At 38.9% G+C, this 24,324-nt stretch overlaps 2 protein-coding genes across 4 annotated transcripts in view; both read left to right on the top strand.

Moving 5' to 3' along the window:
* LOC131942110 (uncharacterized) overlaps positions 1 to 3,588 on the top strand; it is a 50,156-nt gene extending 46,568 nt beyond the window's left edge. For 2 of the 3 annotated variants that reach the window (XM_059301832.1, XM_059301833.1), the window contains exons 10-11: positions 1,069 to 1,227; positions 2,956 to 3,313. In XM_059301832.1, coding sequence (XP_059157815.1) covers positions 1,069 to 1,227; positions 2,956 to 3,189 — 393 coding nt within the window. In that variant the 3' untranslated portion in view covers positions 3,190 to 3,313. Of the gene's footprint in view, positions 1 to 1,068; positions 1,228 to 2,955; positions 3,314 to 3,389 lie in introns of those variants that run through there. The other variant, XR_009386710.1, reaches the window with a different exon arrangement.
* Positions 3,589 to 9,234: 5,646 nt separating this feature from the next.
* Positions 9,235 to 16,056, top strand: LOC131942103 (uncharacterized). The gene is made up of 7 exons (XM_059301825.1): positions 9,235 to 9,299; positions 9,991 to 10,203; positions 11,617 to 11,725; positions 12,232 to 12,307; positions 12,969 to 13,112; positions 14,669 to 14,741; positions 15,918 to 16,056. The coding sequence occupies exons 2-7, from the start codon at positions 10,160 to 10,162 to the stop codon at positions 16,054 to 16,056; spliced, it is 585 nt and encodes a 194-aa protein (XP_059157808.1). The 5' UTR covers positions 9,235 to 9,299; positions 9,991 to 10,159.
* Positions 16,057 to 24,324: the final 8,268 nt, after the last annotated feature.

Below are 24,324 nucleotides of genomic sequence, written 5' to 3'. Positions count from 1 at the left end.
TGTCCTATAAGATTGTGTCCTCTCCTATAAGATTCTGTCCTATTAGATTGTGTCCTATGAGATTGTGTCCTATAAGATTGTGTCCTATAAGATTGTGTCATATAAGATTGTGTCCTCTCCTATAAGATTGTGTCCTCTAAGATTGTGTCCTCTCCAATAAGATTGTGTCCTCTAAGATTGTGTCCTCTCCTATAATATTGTGTCCTCTACAATAAGATTGTGTCCTCTCCAATAAGATTGTGTCCTCTAAGATTGTGTCCTCTAAGGTTGTGTCCTTTTAGATTGTGTCCTCTCCAATAAGATTGTGCCCAATAAGATTGTGTCAACTCTTATAAGATTGTGTCCTCTCCAATAAGATTGTGTCCTATAAGATTGTGTCCTCTCCTATAAGATTCTGTCCTATTAGATTGTGTCCTATGAGATTGTGTCCTATAAGATTGTGTCCTATAAGATTGTGTCCTCTAAGATTGTGTCCTCTACAATAAGATTGTGTCCTCTCCAATAAGATTGTGTCCTCTAAGATTGTGTCCTCTAAGGTTGTGTCCTTTTAGATTGTGTCCTCTCCAATAAGATTGTGTCCTCTCCAATAAGATTGTGTCTTATAAGATTGTGTCCTCTCCAATAAGATTGTGTGCTCTTAGATTGTGTCCTCTCCTATAAGATTGTGTCCTATAAGATTGTGTCCTATAAGATTGTGTCCTCTCCAATCATTGTGTCCTCTCCAATCATTGTGTCCTCTCCAATCATTATGTCCTCTCCAATCATTGTGTCCTCTCCAATAAGATTGCGTTTCTCGCCAAAAAGATTGTGTCCTATCCTATAAGATAAGATTGTGTCCTATAAGATGGTGTCCTCTCCAATCATCGTGTCCTCTCCAATCATCGTGTCCTCTCCAATCATTGTGTCCTCGCCAATAAGATTGTGTCCTCTCCTATAAGATTGTGTCCTCTCCTATAAGATTGTGTCCTCTCCTATAAGATTGTGTCCTAAAAGATTGTGTCCTCTCCAATACTATTGTGTCCTCTAAGATTGTGTCCTCTCCTATAAATGTGTGTCCTCTCCAATCAGATGCCGCAGACGATGGTGCCAGAGATGGCCAAGCTTGGGTTCCCGCCAGGCTTCCCCGTGGCCAGATTTCAAGATGGCCGCTCACGGAATGTAACAATAGGTGGCCGGCAGTCTGACGATATCCGGCTGGTTTATTTACATTCCGGGATGCAATATGAGGTGAGGGATCAGTTGTGGGGAGGTGAGGGGGTTGGTGTGGGGTGATGAGGGGAGGTGAGGGGGTTGGTGTGGGTGATATAAGGATGTGAGCAGGAGGGGTGAGTTGTGGGGTTGGTGTAGGGGAAGTGACGTCGAAAGTGTGGGGAAGTGAGGCGAGGGGAGGGGAGGTGAGGGGAGGTGAGGGGACGGGGTTGGTGTCGGTGATATGAGGATGTGAGCAGGAGGGGTAAGTTGTGGGGGTGGTGTAGGGGAGGTGACGTCGAAGGTGTGTGGAGGTGAGGGAGTGGTGGGGATCTGAGGGATAAGGTGTTGAAGTGTGTGGTGTGGGGGAGGTGAGGGGAGGGGAGGTGAGAGATTTGTGTGGGAAGGTGAGGTGAGGTGAGTGGTGTGGGGTGGTGAGGAATAAGGTGTGTAGATGTGAGAGGTGAGATGTTGATAGTAGTTAGGGTGTGAGGTGCCTTGTGCGTAGAGGAGGCGTGAGTCTTGGTAGTGAAGGGATGAGGTGTGAGGAGGTAAAGGTGTGGGGAGGTAAAAGTGTGTGAGAGCGGCGAAGGGTTAGTTGTGGGAAAGCTGTTAACTGGCGGGTTTTAAAGACGGGAGGTCAGATAAGGGAAGGGTGTTGAGTGGGTGTGGGGTGGGGTGGAGAGACTGAGAAGATCTGGAGTGTCGAGTTTGGGGAAGATTTGAAGGCTTTTTTTTAGGGTGTCAGTGGGGGAGAATTAGGCGTAAGATTGTGGGGAGGGTGGGGGTGTGATGGAGGGTGGGGGTTGCTAGCTGTGGCGTCACCAGGTGCCACATACGGGTTATTCACTTACCGTCGGGTAAGCAATATTAGGGACAATAAAGTGGGAGGTAAAGTTTGGGGATGGGAAAAATGTTGATTAGGTGTGGAAGGGAAGGAATGAAGGAGAAAGTAAATGTAGAGGATTGAGTTTGTGGAAGAGTTTGGGGAGGCTTATTGGTATCGAGTGGGGGGGGGGTATGTGTATGTGAGAAAGAATAGGGTTAGGGACAAGACTAGGGTTACAGATAGTTTTAGGGCCAGCTTAAGGGCTAGGATTAGGGTTAGGGTTAGTATTTTGAATAAGGGACAAGACTAGGGTTACAGATAGTTTTAGGGCCAGCTTAAGGGCTAGGGTTAGGGTTAGGGTTAGTATTTTGAATAAGGGACAAGACTAGGGTTACAGATAGTTTTAGGGCCAGCTTAAGGGCTAGGGTTAGGGTTAGGGTTAGTATTTTGAATAAGGGACAAGGCTAAAGTTACAGATAGTTTTAGGGCCAGCTTAAGGGCTAGGGTTAGGGTTAGGGTTAGTATTTTGAATAAGGGACAAGGCTAGATTTACAGATATGTTTAGGGCCACTTAAGGGTAGGGTTAGGGTTAATATTTTGAATAAGGGACAAGGCTAGAGTTACAGATATGTTTAGGGTCACTTAAGGGTAGGGTTAGGGTTAGGGTTAGTATTTTGAATAACGGACGTCTAGGGTTACATATATGTTTAGGGCCAACTTAGGGTAGGGTTAGGGTTAGGGTTAGTATTTTGAATAAGGGGACAAGACTAGGGTTATAGATAGGTTTAGGGCCAAATTGAGGGCTAGGGTTAGGCTTAAGTTTAGGGTTAGTATTTTGAATAAGGGACAAAGCTAGGGCTAGAAACTAGCAAAAGTGTGACCTCAAATACGTCCCTTCGACTTCTTGTTGACGTGCTCAAAGACGTCCTCTGTTCCAGGTTGTCTTCGTGGTCCTAAGCACCGTGGCCGGCGTAACGAAGCACTCCTGGGTCAGCTTCAATGTCACGGTCAAACACATGACCTACCAGGATTCGAACCCCAGCCATTTCAGCTTCGTCGTGGCTTTTATCGCAGTGGGTTTCCTCTTCTCCCTCGTTGTGAACATCGTGTTCTGGAAATTGGAGTGGCCTCGTAGGAAGATGTACCATACATCCCGGCAGACGATCTGCTAGCTCGCATCTGAAGGGCAAAGATAAAATGTATTATACTATCTGCAATGTCTCATGGAGTATTTCTATGCTGAAATGTGTGGTCTATACTTTTGTAAAAAGTTAGGTTTAGATTTATGCAGTCAAAGACAAAATGTATTATACTATCTGCAAGGTTTTATGAAGTATTTCTATGTGTGGTCTATACTTTTGTATAAAGTTAGGTTTAGATTTATATAGTCAAAAAACAAAATGTATCGCACCATCTGCTAGGTCTGCGTATGGCCTATAAGCTTTTTGTTTTAGGGTTAGTTGTATAGTGAAGCAAAACCAAACATTAGTCTACGCTCTAAGTTTACCTTGGTTGTTTAAAATGTTTTTACGAAGAAACGTAAACACGTACAAAATAAAAGAACATTAAAAATAGCAGGTATTGCGAGTTTTATTTTTATTTTTTAAAATTTTGTTAATTCACTCTTTAAGCCCGTAATTTGTTTTTAAGTTTGACGGGAACATTATTGATAAGAATTACTTTTTATGAGTTCTTATTCAAAGAAAAAGAAAGTACGGCCATTTCTCTAAAATAATTATGGATTGGATAAATATCAGCATAAATAATTTAATTTTTGGTTAATTTTATAACGCGGCGACTTAAAACGATTATACAATAAAAAATCAACGAGAAAAATACAAGAAGAAAATTACACGAAAAATGGCCGCTCTAGCGACATCATGACCTAGATTTACGATTACAAACTTTGGATTCTGAAAACACCGATTAGACAGGGAAAATACTAAGGGTCGCTGAGAGCTTCGTTAAGGTCTTAAAGAGTTTATCTAAGGCACATTACTCAATAATTACTTGAAAAATTAGGCCTATATTTACAATTATGCTAAAAAAATAAATAACGAGAATCTTTAGAATCAGCCGTGTCATAGTAAATGGTTCAGCAATCATTTCAAAGAACCAAAACAATCATTACAGGAACAACAATTTTCAAAACAATCCTTAAAACAAGCACCACACACAACAGTTATCTCATCAATCACCTAAACAATCATTACAAAAAACCACAATTATTGCAACATTCACCTAAACAATCATTACAGAAACCACAATTATCGCAACAATCACCTAAACAATCATTACACAAACCACAATTATCGCAACAATCATAAAAGCATTACAGAAACACAAAAGTGACTTATGTTTGTATCAGAAACACAAAAGTGAATTAAGTTTGTATCAGAAACAAAAACGTGACTTAAATTTATATCAGAAACACAAAAGTAACTTACATTTGTATCAGAAACACAAAAGTTACTTAAGTTTGTATCAGAAACACACAAGTGACACAGGTTTGTATCAGAAACACAAAAGTGAATTAAGTTTGTATCAGAAACACAAAAGTGACTTAGGTTTGTATCAGAAACACAAAAGTGACACAGGTTTGTATCAGAAACACAAAAGTGAATTAAGTTTGTATCAGAAACACAAAAGTGACTTAGGTTTGTATCAGAAACACAAAAGTGACTTAAGTTTGTATCAGAAACACAAAAGTGACTTAGGTTTGTATCAGAAACACAAAAGTGAATTAAGTTTGTATCAGAAACACAATAGTGACTTAAATTTGTATAAGAAACACAAAAGTAACTTAAGTTTGTATCAGAAACACAAAAGTGACTTAAGTTTGTATCAGAAACACAAAGTGACTTATGTTTGTATCAGAAACACAAAAGTGAATTAAGTTTGTATCAGAAACACAAAAGTGAATTAAGTTTGTATCAGAAACACAAAAGTGACTTAGGTTTGTATCAGAAACACAAAAGTGAATTAAGTTTGTATCAGAAACACAATCGTGACTTAAATTTGTATAAGAAACACAAAAGTAACTTAAGTTTGTATCAGAAACACAAAAGTGACTTAAGTTTGTATCAGAAACACAAAGTGACTTATGTTTGTATCAGAAACACAAAAGTGAATTAAGTGTGTATCAGAAACAAAAACGTGACTTAAATTTATATCAGAAACACAAAAGTGACTTACATTTGTATCAAAAACACAAAAGTGACTTAAGTTTGTATCAGAAACACACAAGTGACACAGGTTTGTATCAGAAACACAAAAGTGAATTAAGTTTGTATCAGAAACACAAAAGTGACTTAGGTTTGTATCAGAAACACAAAAGTGACTTAAGTTTGTATCAGAAACACAAAAGTGACACAGGTTTGTATCAGAAACACAAAAGTGAATTAAGTTTGTATCAGAAACACAAAAGTGACTTAGGTTTGTATCAGAAACACAAAAGTGAATTAAGTTTGTGTAACACATATCGTTACCAGCCAAAGGGGGATAAAACTATGAAGTTTTTATTCATTGGGTTGCGGCCCCTGTGGGACTGCAACTGAACTGTTGACGTTTTTTTTATGCTTTTGTGAGCGAAATTACCTGTGTTCCATGTCATGTGACATGTGCCTAGTCGTGTCGCACACGCAAGGCTGCTGTCTGTGGACCAAGATGTAGACCTAATGAAGGTAGTGTAGATATATAAATTCCTGCTAGTGCTGCATGTGCACACTAGTTAGGGTGATGTATTAAATTAAGTATTTATTTTGTAGTACTACTTATTGGTACTTGTTGGCAGTACTGTGTGCTGGCCGAAAACATAATTTATTGTACCCGTGTATATTGTAGCTTACACGTGGTGTTGTCCTGAATGTAACTTTTTTATTTTACATTTGTTTTAGGGCTACAGTTTTCTGTTTCTATTTTGATCTTTTGATCTTTTGATCTTTTGGTCTTTTGGATTGTTTGGATCTTTTGGTCTACCTTGGCTAGTTCGTTTTGTGTTGCATCGCCGTCATGGCTCGATGCTATAAATAAACGAGTACTGGACAACAACTGTCGGTGTCGGTGTATACTTAATCTCAGGGTCAGCCCGTCTTAAACCACAACACCTCAGTGGGTAAAAGCATCCCCACTGAGTGAGGGTTACATTTGGCGCCCAACGTGGGGCTTGACCTTGGGAGGTAGGATGGAAAGCACCAAGCCGACGTTCGAGAAGTTGTCGCAAGAGCTGGCCAAGTTGAAGGCTAAGATGGCTGATCTACAACACGCAAGTGCGCAGCGGCCCGTGACGGTAAAGGTGTGTGCTCCAGTACACAGCGATGATGACGAGTTCACCGACTTTCTACCCACGGGCGGGGTTGCAGGGGAAGCTAGCCCGAAGATGGAGTCCGTCCTGAAAGCTGTTAAAAGGCTGGACGGGACAACTGAGTCTCCAGTCGTAGCCACGGCAGCAGCTAACAGGACTATCCAGGTAGACTCACTAACGGCAGCCGTTCGCCAAGAGACGACGCCGCTGATACTCACGGAGGAACAACTTGACCGTCTGGCGGAGAAGGTGGCAGCAGCTATCCTAGCCCGGAAACAACGGCCTTACAGAGGAGCTTGTTACGGGTGCGGGTCCAGGAAGCACTTCGTCCGCGACTGTCCTAGGAAAGCAGCTAGGCAACGGAGTCAGCAGCAGGGGAAATGCCAGTCTATCAGCGTCGGGGAGCGGATGCTGATGCGTGTTCTGCCAAGCTCCCAGCCCAAGTTTACGCCACCGAGATCAGCACAGTGTCGAGCAACCACAGCTCAGGTTACCTCGCCTAACGGCTGGAGGTACGGCTGTCGGGTGTTCCGCCGTGGCGGAGGGTTGCAGCCGGAGGGTGCGCGTGAGAAGGGTAGACAGCCACACTATGAATGTCAGTCTCAGCGCGAGCAAGATCGTCGCTTGGGAGACAGACATGACACAAGCAGAGGTCGGAGACGCCGCCGGAGGAGAGGCCGACGACGTGGTGGACGCCGCCGTGGTTGGCAGCGACCCGACTATACAATGTCGAGTGCTGAACCCACTGTGGCGGAGGGGGAGCGACGGAGAGAGATCATCCCAACCAGTGAGGCAGATGAAGGTGAGGAACTGACAATCAAGGTAGTGGTCCCAACCAGACTTCGGCCGGAGGCAACGCCTTTCGTGCCCGAGGTGGTCGCCCGGGACGGACAAGACAAGGTGATGGTCAGGCCAGCCCCACATCTGGATGAGGTGAATGCGAGGGACGAGGCATCGGACGAGGATGACTCTTGGATCAACCCAGAACCACCAGCGGAGCTGCGGAGGTCAACCCGTCAACGACGACCCGTCGAGCGACTCAACCTGGCGCATCAAGTGGTGACCAGTACCAGCACTGGAGCCAGCACCGGTTTGCCGGGAATAATCTATTTGAGTTGAAAGGACTTAATGTCTGTGTACTTGTGTACTGAACTTTTTTTTTTTAAGTACTATTATGTATGAGTGTAAATGTAAATGTAAATGTGAATTCCATTGTACATTTATTTGTGAGGGGGGCTGTGTAACACATATCGTTACCAGCCAAAGGGGGATAAAACTATGAAGTTTTTATTCATTGGGTTGCGGCCCCTGTGGGACTGCAACTGAACTGTTGACGTTTTTTTTATGCTTTTGTGAGCGAAATTACCTGTGTTCCATGTCATGTGACATGTGCCTAGTCGTGTCGCACACGCAAGGCTGCTGTCTGTGGACCAAGATGTAGACCTAATGAAGGTAGTGTAGATATATAAATTCCTGCTAGTGCTGCATGTGCACACTAGTTAGGGTGATGTATTAAATTAAGTATTTATTTTGTAGTACTACTTATTGGTACTTGTTGGCAGTACTGTGTGCTGGCCGAAAACATAATTTATTGTACCCGTGTATATTGTAGCTTACACGTGGTGTTGTCCTGAATGTAACTTTTTTATTTTACATTTGTTTTAGGGCTACAGTTTTCTGTTTCTATTTTGATCTTTTGATCTTTTGATCTTTTGGTCTTTTGGATTGTTTGGATCTTTTGGTCTACCTTGGCTAGTTCGTTTTGTGTTGCATCGCCGTCATGGCTCGATGCTATAAATAAACGAGTACTGGACAACAACTGTCGGTGTCGGTGTATACTTAATCTCAGGGTCAGCCCGTCTTAAACCACAACACCTCAGTGGGTAAAAGCATCCCCACTGAGTGAGGGTTACATTTGTATCAGAAACACAGTCGTGACTTAAATTTGTATAAGAAACACAAAAGTAACTTAAGTTTGTATCAGAAACACAAAAGTGACTTAAGTTTGTATCAGAAACACAAAGTGACTTAAGTTTGTATCAGAAACACAAAAGTGACATTGGTTTGTATCAGAAACACAAAAATGACGTAAGTTTGTATCAGAAACATAAAAAAGTGACTGAGGATCTCACACTCTACATTGTGTTTGTTCCAGATCAAGGCTACGATGTAAATTGAACAGAGATCAGTCAACTAACGTTACATAATCAGTTAAGTTAAGTAACATCATCGAACCAGTTGTAATACGTTTTTGCTATGTTATTGTTGTAGACTATGGCAGAGTTTAGCTTTTGAGTAACTTTATTCTTTACAATTTTTGCTTTCTCGAATACAGAGTATACAAAAAGGGCTGTAATTTTAATCGTGTCGAATAATTAAATCTATGGTTTATCTTATATGGAATATAAAGAAAGCATTGTAATCGTGAACAAATAAAAATCGAGATTTTGACAAATTTTGACGCTTTATAACACACCTTTGTTTCTGTAATTTCTGACAGTCTGTCTGTGTGTATGTAAACACAATAACTTGATTATCGATTCAGTTAGGTTGATGAATTTTTTAATTAGTGTTTTATCGAATTTGTTTTTATTTTTTTTATTTTTAGCGACTTTAAAAAAAAAATAATTTCATGTTTAATTAACGTTAAAAAAATTAATAAATGTAATCAATGCTGTTTTTCCGCGGAATTGTTTGCTTTCAAAAAAATCGCTCGCATTTTTATGTGTTTAAAAAAAAAAATTGTCCGATTGATTTGAAAGTGCCGTCCCGATTTATTTTTTTATGAAATTTTTTTTTAAAGACACTATAAATTCCGTGTGTTTAACTTTAAATGAGACATAGATTACGCACCATTTTAAAAAACCCAATAATTCAGTGCACCACAAAAAACCGCTATATGTATGAATGCGATATTGAAACACCAATGGCTGTTCAGCTGTATGAAAGGGAATGAAACAAATAAGAACTACACATACTGTAAACATTAACAATGTATATTTTGTAAATTTCAAAAGTTTATTGAAATAGTGTTTTTAGCCTATAACTAGATTCTATATCCACAAGCTTGTTTATTAGTTACTGCTGATATAGATGATTTATACTTTTTCTACTGCATAATTAGATACGATATTTAGAAGTAGATTCTAGATTAGATCTAGATCTATCTAGATCTGGATTAGATCAGAGATTAATGGTGTGAGAAGGGTTTATCAAATTTTAAGCCTAGAATCTAGATCTTGTTAAAACTCTAAGCAATGAAGCTAGATTCTGCCTTAACAATGAATGGTACTTCATCGTTGTTATTATTAACAATTATACAGTTTTCAAAGCTAATCACCTACGTTTTAGTTTACGAATATAGCTGAACATTATAATCAGCTACGGTATAGTTTATGAGTATAGCTCATCGGCATAATCGCCACTTTTTAGTTTATGACTAGCTGATCGTCATATTCATCTTCGTTTTAGCTTATGAATATAGCTTTTGCAAAAGTCACCTAAGTTATAGTTTATGAATACAGCTTTTCGTAAAAGTCAACTAAGTTATAGTTTATGAATATAGCAGATCATAAACACCAGAGCTGATAACTAAACATATTTCCATTTGGAGTTCATCATACTAGGAAGTTAAGTGTTTTTTTTTTAAATCTCTAACCCTTTCGTACAGCTAAACAAAACTGATGGTCATGGGGTGTTGATAGACCTTGGTGTCACGTGCTACAGATGCGTGCTGCCCTACGTCATCAGCTGATGAGCTGGGGCTATAGCACCAATAATTAGACGAAGGGAAGAGTTCTGTTGCCATAGAGCTGATCGTTCAGGGGCACCGCGGAATAATGACGTCAGAAGTGGATAATGTTTGGGAACAGGTGGTTGACAGGTGAGAGGGGTTGGTAGAAGGGTTGGTAGGGGGTTGGTAGAGGGGTTGGTTGATGGGGTTGGTAGAAGGGTTGGTAGAAGGGTTAGTAGAGGGGTTGGTAGGGGGTTGGTAAAGGGGTTGGTAGGGGGTTGGTAGAGGGGTTGGTAGAGTGGTTGGTAGAGGGGTTGGTATAGGTGTTGGTAGAGGGGTTGGTAGAGGGGTTTGTAGAGGTGTTGGTAGAGGGGTTGATTGAATTGTTGGTAGAGGGGTTGGTAGAGGGGTTGGTAAAGGGGTTGGTAGATGGGTTGATTGAAGGGTTGGTAGAGGGGTTGGTAGGGGGTTGGTAAAGGGTTGGTAGAGGGTTGGTAGAGGGGTTGGTAGGGGGGTTGGTAGAGGGGTTGGCAGAGGGGTTGATAGAGGGTTGGTTGGGGGGTTGGTAGAGGGGTTGGTAGAGTGGTTGGTAGAGTGGTTGGTAGAGGGGATGATAGAGGGTTGGTTGGGGGGTTGGTAGAGGGGTTGGTAGAGGGGTTAATGAGGGGTTGGTAGAGGGGTTAATGAGGGGTTGGTAGAGGGGTTGGTAGAGGGTTGGGTAGAAGGGTCGCTAGAGTGGTTGATATAGGGGTTGGTAGAGGGGTTGAGAAGTTGTGTTGTAAGAAGAAAAAAAATAGCAACGTTTAGGGTTAGTGCTAGTTCACACATCCCCACTCAAAACTCATGCACTAATTTTTGTCACACATCCACACTCAAAAGTCATGCACTAATTTTTGTCACACACACACATCCCCACTCAAAACTCATGCACTAATTTTTGTCACACATCCCCACTCAAAACTCATGCACTAATTTTTGTCACACATCCACACTCAAAAGTCATGCACTAATTTTTGTCACACACACACATCCCCACTCAAAACTCATGCACTAATTTTTGTCACACATCCCCACTCAAAACTCATGCACTAATTTTTGTCACACATCCCCACTCAAAACTCATGCACTAATTTTTGTCACACATCCACACTCAAAAGTCATGCACTAATTTTTGTCACACACACACATCCCCACTCAAAACTCATGCACTAATTTTTGTCACACATCCACACTCAAAAGTCATGCACTGATTCTTGTCACACATCGTCACGAAAACGTCATGTATAATTTTTGTCACACATCACCATACAATCCTTTTACGTCACTTTTCGGCACCCTGTCGTTACGTCACCGTGACACATCATTTCTTTGTCACAAATTGTGCCTCTGGTACATATAACAGAACCCCTCTCCCCAACCGATTAACTAAAACAACTACAACCTACACACATTACAGTTAAGATACGGAAATCTTACGATTAATGATTTCCTTATCTTAACTGTAACTTTCCATTTTCAGTAGGTTAAGACGTTTAAGCCTAACCTTAACCCAACTTTTTCCAGGATGTCTTGTGCGCAGTTCATCACGAAGATCAGCATTTTTTATCAAGCTGTACTCACTTTCTGCACATTCAACATCGGCATGTTTTCTCCGTGGATCGGAACTTATGATGTAAGACATGTTTTGTGTTGTGTCTATGTACTGGACACATTAGTGTAGTGTGTCTGCGTTCGACACATTATTGTGGTCTGTCTGCGTGCTTGACACATTATTGTGGAGTGTCCGAATCCTGGACACATTATTGTGGAGTGTCCGAATCCTGGACACATTATTGTGGAGTGTCCGAATCCTGGACACATAATTGTGGAGTGTCTCCGCGCTGGACACACTATTGTGGGGTGTCTGCGTTTAGATTTCAGCCAGCTTTATATTCTGGAATTGCTTCCTCAGCCTTTGTCCAACCAAGAACACATAACAAGGCAGCAGTTGTTTGATTTGTGTTTTTTTTTTTACTCTTTTAAATGAGTTTAACTACCTGCAATAGTACATTTCAAAATGAATTTTTTATCAATACATTATATAAACAAAACAATACTATAAAATAAATCAATGTTGCCATATTGTTATAAAACATAAACAATGTATGTATAGGATTCATTAGGTCTTTTTGTCCACAGAACAACAAAGTCAATTACTCACAGAACTTGATCTACGAGTGTTATGGCAGAGCCTGCTACACGTTAGAAGATAGAGGTGAACAAGATGGAATTTTTTTGGTTAAAATATACGACAAGAACGTTTCAATTGTGTTGTCCTTTTTTTGTGTGTTAAAAGTTAGTCTGGTCATGTTAGACCCCTGTACAGATGACGTTAGGATATTTTTTTTTCGTTAGACATTCTTCCCGTATTTACACACGATAGTTAGAGACAGTGGATAAATAACTTATTTAAAAAGTACATATATATATATATATATATGTATATATATATATATATATATATATATATATATATATATATAAATATATATATATATATATATATATATATATATATATATATATATATATATATATATATATATATATATATATATATATATATATATGTATATACCCTAATGTATAATATATATAAATATAAGCATATACAAACGTAATCATAAACACGTATATATATATAATATATAGGCTATATATATATATATTTATACCTCTATATATATATATATATATATATATATATATATATATATATATATATATATATATATATATATATATATATATATATATATATATATATATATATATATATATATATATACCTATATATATATATATATATATATATATATATATATATATATATATATATATATATATATACATGTAAGAATATACTTTGTGAACAGCCAGCGATTTCCGCATCTTCCTGTTTGTGGTAGCGGCTCTTGTTATGACCATCTACTACATCCTGTGTCTAGTCCAGCTGGCGGCCATGTTGTGTCCTTCTATTCGATATTCTGGGGCTTTTGGAACCATCTACCTCACATTATGTAAGCAAAATATTTGTTGTTTTTTGTTAATTTTTTTTTAAATACCTCACATTATGTAATTAAAATTTGTGCTTTTTTAATAAGTCAAACTTTTTTTAAATACCCCACTTTGTGTAAACAAAATGTTTTTTTTTTATTAAAAACTTTTTTTAAAATACTTCACATTATGTAAACAAAATATTTTTTGTTTTTGTTAAAAACTTTTTTTAAATACCTCACATTATGTAAACAAAATATTTGTTGTTTTTGTTTTAAACTTGTTTTTAAAATACCTCACATTATGTAAAGAAAATATTTGTTGTTTTTGTTAAAACCTTTTTAAATACCTCACATTATGTAAACAAAATATTTGTTGTGCTTTGTTAAAACCTTTTTTTTAAATACCTCACATTATGTAAACAAAATATTTATTGTTTTTGTTAAAAACTTTTTTTTAAATACCTCACATTATGTAACAAAATATTTGTTGTTTTTTGTTAAAAACTTTTTTTTAAATACCTCACATATGTAAAGAAAATATTTGTTGTTTACACTTTTTTAAGTACCTCACATTATGTAAACAAAATATTTGTTGTTTTTCTTAAAAACTTTTTTTAAAAACCTTACGTTAGGTAAGCAACATAGGGGCCTATTAGTTGTTTTTGTTTACAATTTTTTTTAAATACTTCACATTATGTAAACAAAATATTAGTTGTATTTGTTAAAAACGTTTTTTAAAAACCTTACGTTATGTAAGCAACATAGGGGACTATTTGTTGTTTTTGTTTACAATTTTTTTTAAATACCTCACATTATGTAAAGAAAATATTAGTTGTAATTGTTAAAAACTTTTTTTAAATACCTCGCATTATGTAAACAAAATATTTTTTGTTTTTGTTAAAAACGTTTTTTAAATACCTCACATTATGTAAACAAATATCGTGTTTCTTTTATTAGTTAATGTTTTTTTTAATTCTTCAAATTTTCGTAAACAAAATTTGTGTTTCTTTTATTAGTTAATGTTTTTTAAACTAAATTTTAAAACGATATTTGAAGATGTAAAAAAATAATCAGAAAATGTGGAGCTGAATGCATAAAACTGTTAGAATATTCTTACTTCATACTTTATTGGGCTTTAATATTTTATGAACTTTGAAAATCTTATGAATAGCTTAAAATGTTTGTGATGGCCCCTGTTTTCACAGTAACCAAGATTCACACTCCAAAATGTGTTAATAGAATGTTCCATAAATAGCTATGAAGAAATAACACAAGGTAAATCGCTAAACTACGCCTTCTCGGTGAAGGAATATATATGTGGTATCGTCGTCATATTATTTCATGCATAGTTTGCACTTGTGTTTACGGTAGTTTATTTTGTTACCAGCAGTTATAGGGTTAACGTCGATAATGTGTTGCTTCCTAAAGTGCTATTATTTTTATGACCTTTAATGGGTTAAAGTTATTTTTTTCCATAGAAATCATTGGTTTAACCCTTCATGTTGGGTTGTTTCTAAAGTTTTATTCCTTTTACCAGTACGTATACGATTAAATGTGTAATGTTTCTTTTTAACCAGCCATTATGGGGTTGACGTTGATGATTGGCTATGGGACGATTGTTGTACCTTTAGACGAGAGACCGGAGTTCAGGTGAGTCGCGTTTCGTTTCTTTTTTTACGACGTTGTAGTTTTGAGGTTTGTTTTTTTAGAAAGCTTTTGAGTAATTTCAGAATCGTACCGAGTTTTTTATTTTCTATTTTTTGTTTTGTTTTTATTGCTTCTACTGATATGAGTTAGGATGAGAAATAAATTATTGGTAAGAGGATAAGAACGGTTTTCTAGGATGAGGCTCAAGGTTTTCTTTCAGTCTTGGGTTTTACTAAGGGATCCCCTCCAGCACAATTAAGTATACTGTCAACTGGTTTTTCGCCATTGAGGCCATTGACTCCGATTTCAGCCTGCATTTCTCTTTAGATTTGCTTCCATAGCCTTTGTCCAACCAAGAACAAACTACAAGGCAGCAGTTGGTTGATTTTGGAGTTTTCTCTCCTAGAAGAGTGGCTGTCCACAGCTAACGAGCCTCATCTGCCCGAGGGCTCGAACTCTAGACTTATCGGTTTAGCAGCCATAACTTTAACGACTCGAACACTGATTTTATCAACTGTTCACTTTGTGCCTAAGACATATGGGCTGCCAAAGAAAGGTTCTTCCGTCTTTGCCGACCCCCACCCCCCGGGAATTTTTTAGTGCCAGTGCCCCAATATAGTCACTATTTTTTTTTACCGTGCGGCACTAGGTTTCCATTGACCTTGCCTGTTTCCTTTTCCCTTGAATCTTTCAGTCAAGCGCCATCCCAATAATATTATCTTGATTCATTCTTAAAACCGTGACTCATCTAGTATCATCTTTCTGTTTTTACTTTCTCATAAACGAAGTATAGAGGTAGTATTGTAATCGTGAAAAAAAAACAAAAAAAACAACAGATTTTCAAAAATTACGAAGTTTTACACCTATCTGAGTAGAAATAAACATAGTAGTTTTGCAATTTTGTCCATATGTCTGTGTGTGTATGCATGTCTGTGAGTACCGTAACAGCTCGGTTGATAAAATTTCATATATAAGTATTATATCAAATTTTTAGTTCTGTATCAACTTTTCAGCGATTTCCGATAACCGGAAATGAAACTTATTCAAGTTTAATTTTGAACTATTTTTTTTTATTAATTTTAATTTAATTTAAAACCGCTAGTGAAATACGGCATAACTAATTTAATTACATACGGATTACGTTTATTTTTAATTTTTTTTTTTTTTTTTTTTTTGCAGGTTCCTGTGGGGATTTTACGTGTATCTGCTGGCCATTTTCATGTTGCTAGCGGCGGCCTGTGACTGCTTCAGGATGACGCCCAATGTCTTCCCTGGGTTTCTGGGTGGAGGGGTGGAGCCCGACTACGACATTGTGTAGTGGGCGTGGCTAACTGGACAACGTGGGGGGTGGGGATGATGTGAGTAGGACAGAGAGGCTCGCGTGAGTGTTCAGGGTGTATTGAATTTTGGGGTGGTAAATAGTTGTACAAGGGGGCGGAATGGACTAGCGGTAGATTGCTAGACTGCTAGCACGAAAGTCTCGAGTTCATATGAGAGATGCGTCACTGAGTCCACCCAGCTCTGATGAGTACCTAGCTCATGTTAGGGAAACACAAGCGGCTGGGTATAGAGCTGACCACATTGTCCCCTTGCATGTCGAATTAAATGAAACAGATAAACTCTACTTCATCTGCCCCATTAGTCTTGGAAAAAATAGAGATGATGAAATAGTTTCAATGCATTATAAGTATCGCATGGTGTCGGAGTATTGCGGGGTGTTGTATAAAATGTTTGGGCATGTGAGATATTGTAGAAGCTGTGGTTTGGAGGTGTTATATAGTGCTACCAAGTTCAGTAGTTTATGGCCATAGTATAACCTTCCAGTAAAAAGTTCACCGGCATGGGCGCAAGAGTTCCTAGATGAACTTCAACGGCCATTAATTTGTGATCAAGGAGAGCCACCTAGATAGAGACACCCGGCTGTGGTCAGGCATAGAGAGGGGTGGGTGCCACCATGCGACACTTAGCCCTAGACACTCCACTCTGTGGCAGGGGCGTAGCGAGGGGGGGGGGGGCGGGGGGGCGGACCGCACGAGTGACACCATTTAGGGGGGGTGACACCAAGGCAAAAAATAGGAAAATATATAGAGAAAAACTTGAGAGGGGGGGGGGGTGAAAATCGAAAGTTCGAGGGTGGGGGTGCAAATCGAAAGTTTGAGGGGGGGTGCAAATCGAAAATTTGAAAGTTTGTCCCCGGGAAGGGTCGCTACGCCTCTGGGGGGGTGACACCATTAAGTGCCGCACCGGGTGACACCCGACCTCGCTACGCCACTGCTCTGTGGTACCTAACTAACATAACAAGGGTTGAGGGATTATATAGATTTAAATAGCCTATTAAATGTGTTGTATAGTCTTAATTTATTATGTATTGCCAGAGTGTGTTCTGAGTGTTTTTTTTATTCCAGTTCATGTAAGGGATTATCTGCTGTAAGACACTGGAGAATTTGTGACCATCTTTACCTCTGACTTGTGAGAATGGATCTGGAATCCTGTCATGGGGTTGTCTTAGAATGTTGGTTCCTGTAATGCTAGGTAGGAAACAGTGCCAGGAATGTCGTTACATCGATGGCATGTGTAAAGAAAGAGCGAATACATCTCTATTTATTTACATCACGGGTGAAGAGTCTAGTTTATCACACGTTAAATAGTTTCCAGTAAAATAATAGGTTTAATAGTCCCGTTATATTTATTTCTAAATAGTTTCCAGTAAAATAATAAATCTAGTTATATCCTTTTCTAAATAGTTTCCAGTATAATAATAGGTTAAAAAGTCTAGTAATACATATTTCTAAATAGTTTCCAGTAAAATAATAAATCTAGTTATATCCTTTTCTAAATAGTTTCCAATATAATAATAGGTTAAAAAGTCTAGTTATCTATAAATAATAAGTAAGCAACTCTAGTTATATCATCATCTTCATTTCCCTTTCATGCCCAAGACAAATAGGGAAGATGAAGTAGAGTTCACCTGCTTCAAAGACCACGGCATATGAAGGGATAGTGGGGCTAGCACTATGCTCAGCCGCATTTGTTTCCCTAACGTAAGTTAGGTACCTATTAGAGCTGACTGGTCTCAGGGAAGTTCCACTGCTTGAATCCGGATTCGAACGAGACTTTCGGGTTAGCAGTCTAGCTCTCTCTACCGCTAGGCCCATCAGTATAGTTATATATTTTCTAATGTCAGAAAATAATAGGCTAGTTAGTCTAGTTATATATATTTCTGAACAGCTCCCAGAAAAACAATAGGTTAGTGCAGGGGTCGGCAACCTTTTGAGGCGGAAGAGCCAAAAGTTACAATTTACAAAATTTTCCAGTTTTTAAAGAGCCTCTAACATTTTTTCCCCCGATATTATGGTTTGATTAGGATTAGATAAATAAATTTAAAATAAATGGGTTAAAGTATGAAACACTATTTATTCATATAAAAACATACACGTTTCGCACAGAACATAAGAAAGTATTTACGCAAGTTCTGCTTGAAAAATAAAATTAAATTATAAAACTTTAGCACTATCCCTACCCAATGTAGAAGCTAATAACTAAAAAATTATGTCACTCAAGTCTAATTAATGCACAATGACATATAGGCCCTACAAAATGCTTTCTGAAAAAAAATTACTATTCTAAATATTAGAAAAAAAATGTGCACTACGGCAGTTGAAATCATGGAACCAGCTTCCACGGGGCTGGCCACAGCAAAGTTGAGGAGCTAGGCCTTGTACCCAAGCAGCTGTCAGCTGTCTGTATGCGCTCTAACTTATCTACTCATAGTGTTTTTATCTTGTTCTAAGTTGTTTTTACAGTATAATATTTGTATCAGTTATGATAATAAAAATAACATAAGCCGCATCCTGACATCAAAGGAGCCGCATGCGACTCGCGAGCCACTTGTTGCCAACCCTGTCTTAGTTTAATTAAGAAGAGAGTTTTTTTGCTCTTTTTTTGTTCTATAAAAGGTAATTATACATTTAGCCACACAGTAGGACTTTGTCATGAAAAGCAATCAATTATTGAATGTTTTGCATGAAAACAAATCGCGTGTTTAATTTCGCTAGCCCTTTTAATTTTTTATTTAAGCGTTGAAAGTAAATGTTTGCTTTATGATTTTTAAAATTTTTACACAGGTTATGTAAAAAACTTAAAATATATACCTACGTAAACATCAAACAATACGCTGTTGATTTAAAGAAATTATATCTAACTTTATTTAATATTTAAAATTAATTAATATTTGTTATTTCCCATGAACATAATTTATTTTAGTATGGGAAGTAACTGCTAACACAATCGGTATTCTGTGTTACAAAAAATGATATTTTCTATAAAACATTACAATGTATCAAAACTTATCACAAGTTATGATTATATATATATATATATATATATATATATATATATATATATATATATATATATATATATGTATATATATATACAATTATATTGTTTTTTGTTGTTTTTCCTCTGATTTTAAAGCACCTCATTTAACACAACATCATGAATTCCAATTTATTTATGAGAATACATATATGGTTAAGATTTTTTTATCTTATCGAGATTCAGTTGTCTGTGTGAAAAGCCCTCGATTATTAAATACAGCAGTTTTAAATGAAAAGATTGGCCTTAAGACTTGTTGATTATGATCTAGAAATAAAGATCTCGAACAATCAAGGGGATCATATGAATAAATACATTTTCGCCCTAATACAGTCCATTTTAAATTGTTGCCTTAATCTTGAGCCGTATCAGTTTTGGTTGATTAAATTTGTTATCGACCGAATTTGTACAGGTAATTTTTGCGCAGGAAGGTCAATAGATTAGAGAAAATTAAGAAATATATAGGTTAATTTGTTACCTCAACTTGGTTTATGTAAGTGTCTTAATAATCATCACGTCTTATATTATATCCATAGCCTATCGCGCTGTTTAAAATGAACGTAGCCGCCATGGTGCTCACGGGTACACCCGGTATCAATCTGCAAGCGACTTTTATTTTTATATACCGTATATAGAGAATAATCGCCCTGCCGGGGAGCCATCCTGCTAATTTGCATTTTTTTACAGATACCTCTCAACAACTTCCTAGTTTCATGGCGATCAGATGAAAGGTGTGGTAATGAATATAAGACAAACAGAAACACACACTCACGCACATACATTTCTTTATATATATATATATATATATATATATATATATATATATATATATATATATATATATATATATATATATATATTTATATATATATATGTGACCTTCCCCGAGTCTATCCTGCCCGACAACGCCAATTGCAACGAGTTGAACCACTCATGCTACACAACATCGACTACAGTAGAAAGACTCGAAGATGCAGGTTCGCTATTGATCCTTTTATTACATGAATCAAGAAATGCTTCAATATAACACAATGAATCAACAGGAATGTTTCACAATAATAGTCTGAATCAACTGACCCCTAACAGTCCTCACTAGGCTTCATATAACTGAATCCACATGTCTATTGTCCTTCTTAACACAATATAACCAACTTGATATGTCACACAGACTGACTGATCTAAAGCGAGCGATGAAGAGGGAAGAGAGCGAGTTCTGCCGTCCCCTCCTATTTATCCCTTGTATTCGTACTCATCTTCGTACTTGTATTCCTCCGTAATCGATACTTGTACTCGATGTCTCCGACCACTAGTTGCGCAGTTCTAACGTACAGTCCGTGTCATAAACATCTGCATCCTATCAATCAAAGTTGACAGGCCGTCTGAATCCCCTCGTACCGTTTCCCAAAATAGCACGCGTTGGCTTTGAGATTGTTATCAGTCCGATCCAATAAGCCACCTGCTATCGGTTGCATCAGACTGTAATACTGCGTCTCGGCTTATCGTTCGTTATCAGATTTGTAACTAGTAGCTAGGCCTACCCTAGTTACATCCACCCCTGCCTTTTTTTGTGTGTTTTCCACCACAAACAACGCCTGGCAGGTGCGCTCCTCCAAAGTCAATCGCACAATCGTAAAAAATTTTTACTGTTCCACTCACTGTCCACGACGTCCCATTCGTATACGATTGACAGTTATACCTATTTCACATATCAACTGTGTCTACATCGTCTTCCTGAGACACAAAACAGTTCTAGAATTTACATCCACCCTTTTCGTTTGGTGCCTTCACCAGTTCCGTTTTATAGCTTTTTGAACCGTCTGTTCTCATACCAGCGCGACCATGAAAGACTTGATGGTTGCTGACAAAAAATTTCGTCTTCCTTCTGTTCCTCAAACTTCTCCGCGGACCACTTATCTGATGGTCTACTGTCTCTCTGCTTCTGGAAGGAACGGGATCCTCTTTGTTGCCGTTATCCTCCACTTGTATATCGCGGTTGTTCTGTTGATGGTGATATGGTTCCGGGATGGGTATGTGAATTTCCGTTATAGTTTCCGGTTCCCTAATTGTCTTGGATTTCCTTGTGTGTAACTGCTCTTCTTGCCTATTCCAATATTTCTTTAATTGAGCAATATTCGCCCACCGATCCGGTTTGGCGTGATCGATGGGTCTTATCTTAAAGGGGCCACCTGCTACTTTAGGCATCTCCACGACTTGCCATATCTCCTGTCCCCAGAGATCGTGGATTTTGTTTCTGCCTAACGGGTGGCTACGCAGTAATACCCTGTCATTCAGTTTGAGTGGCGGGTCCTTTGTCTGTACCGGCGGTTCCCTTCGCCGTGCTTCATGTTCTAATCTTTCCTGTACTACCCTGTACATTTCTCTAATTCTTCTCATATGTTCATTCACATATTCCAGTGCGGTGTATGAGCCAGTCATACTCTCTCTTTTTCCTAGGAACAAATCAAGAGGGAGTCGAGCCTCCCGTCCGAACAGCAACATGTATGGCGAAAAGCCGGTTGTGGCATGGGGTGTGCAGTTGTATAGATATACCAACTCTGGGAGAAAATCAGGCCAACGTTTTTTCTGTTCAGGTTCTAGCGTACGCAGCAAATCATGCATGCTGCGGTTGAACCGTTCACACTGTCCGTTTCCTTTCGGATTAAATGTGGTTGTTCTAGATTTGTTGATCCCGTAGTGGCTGCACAGTTGGTTAATTACTTCTGACTCGAAGGCCCTTCCTTGGTCAGAGTGTAATTGTCTTGGTATGCCATATTTGATGAACCAATGTTCTATTAAGACCTTTGCCACTGTTTTGGCAGTCTGATCTCGCGTGGGCACCGCCACCGTCCATTTGGTGAATACATCAGTCATTACCAACACATGTTCCGTCCCATCCGATGATTGCTCCAACGACGTAAAGTCCATAGCCACAATCTCTAGTGGTTTTGTCGCTAGTAGGTGTCCTGATGGCTGTCTCATTTTGACAACTGGCATTTTCGCATGCTGACACCTCACACAAGCCTCACAATGGCGTTTGACCTCCATTTCCATATTGGGCCAGTAACACCTCCGTCGTAATATTTTGTGCGTCCTGTCCTGACCCTGGTGTCCTGCCCTGTCATGTGCCAACCTTAGCACTTCTTCTCGTAACTGTCCAGGCACCACCACCTGGTGTATTGTCCCATCAATTTGGTCATGAATTCTCCGCATGAGAACACCATCCTCTATACTGAGACGGTCCCACTGACTCAGTATTTTCTTTGTTTCTCGACCAAATTGTTCTCTTTCCCTTCTTCCTGGGAATTTTTGTTCCTGGACGTATTTCAATAGCGGTTGTAAGCCACTATCCGTTCTCTGGGCATCTCTTATCTTTTTGTGATTAAGGCAATTAAAATCACTACTGTCCATATGTTCGGGCTCTGTGGATATGTGCTCCACCCCGGTCTGCCCGTTCTGCATCACTTGTACCCCATGAGGGATATCTGTTGACGCTCTGACCTCACATATTCCTGTCAGCGTTTCTTCCTCATCACCCGGTTTCTCGTAAGGATTCCTTGATAAGGCGTCCGCATTGCCATTGGACCGCCCCGGGCGATACTTTATCTCTAGGTCAAAGAGTGCCAATTCTGCTGCCCATCGCTGTTCGATGGATCCCAACTTTGCTGTCTTTAGGTGACTCAAGGGGTTATTGTCAGTGTATACCACACATTTAGCACCTAATAGATAGTCCCTGAATTTCTCAGTCACAGCCCATTTTAATGTCAAAAGTTCTAGTTTCATGGCGCTGTAATTTGTCATGTTCCTCTCTGATCCCTTCAGAGCTCGACTGGCATACGCAATAACCCTGAAACCTTGCTTTTGTTGTTGTGATAGCACAGCTCCCAGACCTTTAGAGCTGGCGTCGATTTCTAAACGAAATGGTTTGTCAAAGTCCGCGTATCCCAATATCGGCGCCTCTGTCAAAGCCTTTTTCAAGAGCTTAAACGAGTTCAGGCATTCATCAGTCCATAATTCACCTATCAGTTGTGTTTTACCTTTCTTTTTCTCCTTACTGTGTTTCTTTGTCATTTTGTTTACCAAGTCATGCAATGGTGCGGCAATTTTTGCAAAACCAGGCACAAATTTTCTATAATAGGAAGCAAAGCCCAAGAATGATCTGACCTCTACTGTAGTTGTTGGCTGTTTCCATTCTTTAACAGCTGCAATTTTATCTGGGTCAGTGGCGATGCCATCCGACGAAATCACATAACCCAAAAAATGTACCGATTTCAGACCAAAGCAGCATTTGTCTGGGTTCAGCTTTACTCCTATCTCCCTAAGACGGAGAAACACTTGTTCTAATCTTTTTAGATGGTCCTCCCAAGTTTTTGAGTAAACTAGAATATCATCCAAATACACCAACATTATTTGAAATAGAAAGTCACTCATAGCACTCTGCATTACTCGCTGGAATGTAGCAGGTGCATTAGTTAGACCAAACGGCATACGGGTCCACTCGTACAGTCCCAGTGGAGAAATAAATGCAGTTTTATGTTGATCGTTGGGGTGCATGGCCACTTGGTGGTAGCCACTAGCCAAATCCAAGGTAGAAAAAAATCTTGCTCCCCCCAACGCATCAAGACATTCATCAATACGAGGCAAGGGGAATGCATCCCTTCTTGTGATATTGTTCAATTTCCGGTAATCACAACACAGTCTTATCTCCCCTGACTTCTTTTTTACCACTACTATCGGTGCCGCATACGGGCTTGTACTGGTTGTAATAATTCCCTTTTTTAGTAGATCATTTAGGTGTGCCTTCACCGCCGAGTAGTGACTCGGTGGTAATCTTCGATAAGGTTGCGCCACCGGCTTGTCTTGTAGTAAGGGTATCTGGTGTTTTATTACTTCCGTGTACCCCAAATCACCCTCATACGAGGCAAATATATCACTGTATTTATTCAGCAATTCATTTAGTTTTGGGTCCTCAGTTTCCGGGAATGTATATGATCGGCCATCCTCTTTCTTCACCTCGGCCGTCACATTGACCGACCTAATTGTTACTTCATTACTGCTGGTATTGCTCAGTTCGATGCACTGTGCCGACCTTAGTACCTCGACGTTCTGTGGTACTCCTACCAGAGTATTAGGCGGTATAAAAATTTCCTCATCCAAAACATTTGCCACTAATCCTTGAACTAGTCCATTTTCCGCTGATGTGTATGTCCGC

This window comes from Physella acuta, unplaced genomic scaffold, assembly GCF_028476545.2.
Source record: "Physella acuta isolate Inbredline_101_S28 unplaced genomic scaffold, ASM2847654v3 ptg000388l, whole genome shotgun sequence".
Lineage (NCBI taxonomy): Eukaryota > Metazoa > Mollusca > Gastropoda > Physidae > Physella > Physella acuta.
This window is presented reverse-complemented; position numbering and strand designations above follow the sequence as displayed.

Bases quoted from the DNA above. Each gene is read 5' to 3' on its own strand.
- LOC131942103 (XM_059301825.1), top strand. From the start codon at position 10,160: ATGACGTCAGAAGTGGATAATGTTTGGGAACAGGTGGTTGACAG. The intron at 10,204-11,616 runs GTGAGAGGGGTT...AACTTTTTCCAG, and splicing joins TGGGAACAGGTGGTTGACAG to GATGTCTTGTGCGCAGTTCA. The intron at 12,308-12,968 runs GTGAACAAGATG...CTTTGTGAACAG, and splicing joins CTACACGTTAGAAGATAGAG to CCAGCGATTTCCGCATCTTC.